General features: G+C 56.5%; 2 protein-coding genes across 2 annotated transcripts in view; both read left to right on the top strand.

Annotated features, from left to right (window-relative positions):
- Positions 1-476, top strand: part of MONBRDRAFT_38370 (uncharacterized protein) — a gene marked incomplete at both ends in the record, with an annotated part of 2,457 nt that extends 1,981 nt beyond the window's left edge. The window contains one exon of the mRNA XM_001748610.1: positions 300-476. Coding sequence (XP_001748662.1) covers positions 300-476 — 177 coding nt within the window. The remainder of the gene's footprint in view (positions 1-299) is intronic.
- A 463-nt stretch (positions 477-939) lies between these two features.
- Positions 940-1,673, top strand: part of MONBRDRAFT_10803 (uncharacterized protein) — a gene marked incomplete at both ends in the record, with an annotated part of 3,602 nt that continues 2,868 nt past the window's right edge. The window contains 2 exons of the mRNA XM_001748609.1: positions 940-1,228; positions 1,442-1,578. Of these exons, the coding sequence (XP_001748661.1) occupies positions 940-1,228; positions 1,442-1,578 (426 nt within the window). The remainder of the gene's footprint in view (positions 1,229-1,441; positions 1,579-1,673) is intronic.

Raw genomic sequence — 1,673 nt, 5'->3', positions numbered from 1 at the left:
GAGCAGCCAGGTGCGTCCGTGCGTGTGTGTGTGCGTGTGTGTCTGTCCGCCTGTCTGTGCGCCTGCCTCTCTATCCTTTTGCGCATTATAGTGTGTGTGTGTGTGTGTGTGGCGGGCGGGCTGGAGGGATCTTCGACCCGGTGTTGAGGCTGCTTCGTGCCGCGCTGGCTCATTCCCTGACCGTTTTTTTTTTTTTTTTTCCTCAATGGCCTCTTCTGCTGCAACGAACGGTTTGCCGGTCTCACCTCTTGCCTTTGCTCTGACCAACGCATCATGCCTCGCTGCCTACGCGTCTTCAGCCAAGCGCGTCAAGCGACAATGCTACGTGGTGCTCGAGGATCCGGCTCTCCATCCTGGAGTCAAGCAAGTCAAGCATCGACTCTTTGATCCCCCGGTATGCAGCGCCACCCTCCGACCGCCCGATCATGATCGCCTCTGTCCCCGTACCCTCCTTCGTCCGACAGCTCATCGCTTGATCCCACCATCCTCTTGCTTGTGTTCTAGGCCCGCTCTGCGCGCCCAGATCCGCGTCTGCTCGAAAATGGCGAACGGCCACCCCCGCTCGTCGTTCCCGGCCGCGCCTCCGTCCAGGCCGTCTCCCTGACTGTGCGTGCGCTCATCACCGCCGTAGTCTCTCCCGTCCCCCTCATCCTGTGCTTTTTGTTGCTGTTCTTTTGTTTTTATTTTTTTACCTCGCCATCTCCACACTCATTTGTTCCGATGCCTGTGTGCAGACCTTTCACGCGACAGAGCCGCGGCGAGGCCTGAGGTGGGTGGCACCCCCGCCTGTTTTGACCCTACTTGTATTGCGTTGATCCTACCCCGTGCTCAACTTTTTAAACCGTCATTCCCCACGGTCGTTGCCCATCTCTTCCTCATCGCTCGGGCCAATTTATAGTGGCGTGGTTCTGATCGGCTTTGCCGCCCATTACACCGGCGATGATCTCGGACGCAACCTCCGCCAATTTTTACGCATGGGTGCTCCGCCCATTAAGGTCTGGCTTTGCTGTGGCTCGCAACAAGTTCTGCCTCGACTCTACGCTCTCTGGTCTTACGCCAAGTGACCCCCACTCCGCGGCCCAGATCATTGAGCATCCCACGTTCAAGCGCAGCCTTCGCCTAGCTGTCATGCAGGTGGAGCACCCCCGACAGGCCTCGATGATCGTACGCCGCCTCCATTTGCAAACTTTGAGCGGCGCCCCTCTGGTAGCTCTCCTCGACTATGAAGGTGTGGCCTGCTGTTGTTTCATCGCTGCCGCTGTTTTCCTGCCGGTGTGCCATGCAGCACCGCCTACCCACGCCCCTGGTTCGGCGGGCACCTCACTCGTCTGACTCTGCTTCCCCATGTTCTTTTTTTTTTTTTTTTTTTTTTTTTTTTTTTTTTTTTTTTTTTTTTTTTTTTTTTTTTTTGTCAATTTTTTTCTCTGACCTTTGGCCACAGATCAACTCTTGGACGCCCTCTCGCGGCGCGCTGTGGCCGAGTGCACCCATGCCGTTGAAACCCGGACTCAGCCCGGGTGCCTCCCTGACACGCTCATGCCGTACCTGCGCGAATTCTATCCCTTGGGTGTGCGCAAGGTATTTGAGAACGAAGATGAACACCACATTAAAGCCGATAAAGCTCGTCTTGCGCGCCCTCCAAGTCCTGACACGCGTCCATCACAAGGAGCGGG

This window comes from Monosiga brevicollis, genomic scaffold (genome assembly GCF_000002865.3).
Source record: "Monosiga brevicollis MX1 MONBRscaffold_24 genomic scaffold, whole genome shotgun sequence".
NCBI classification, from domain to species: domain Eukaryota; class Choanoflagellata; order Craspedida; family Salpingoecidae; genus Monosiga; species Monosiga brevicollis.
The sequence above is the reverse complement of the archived record's forward strand: the minus strand, read 5'-3'. Positions and strand labels throughout refer to the sequence as shown.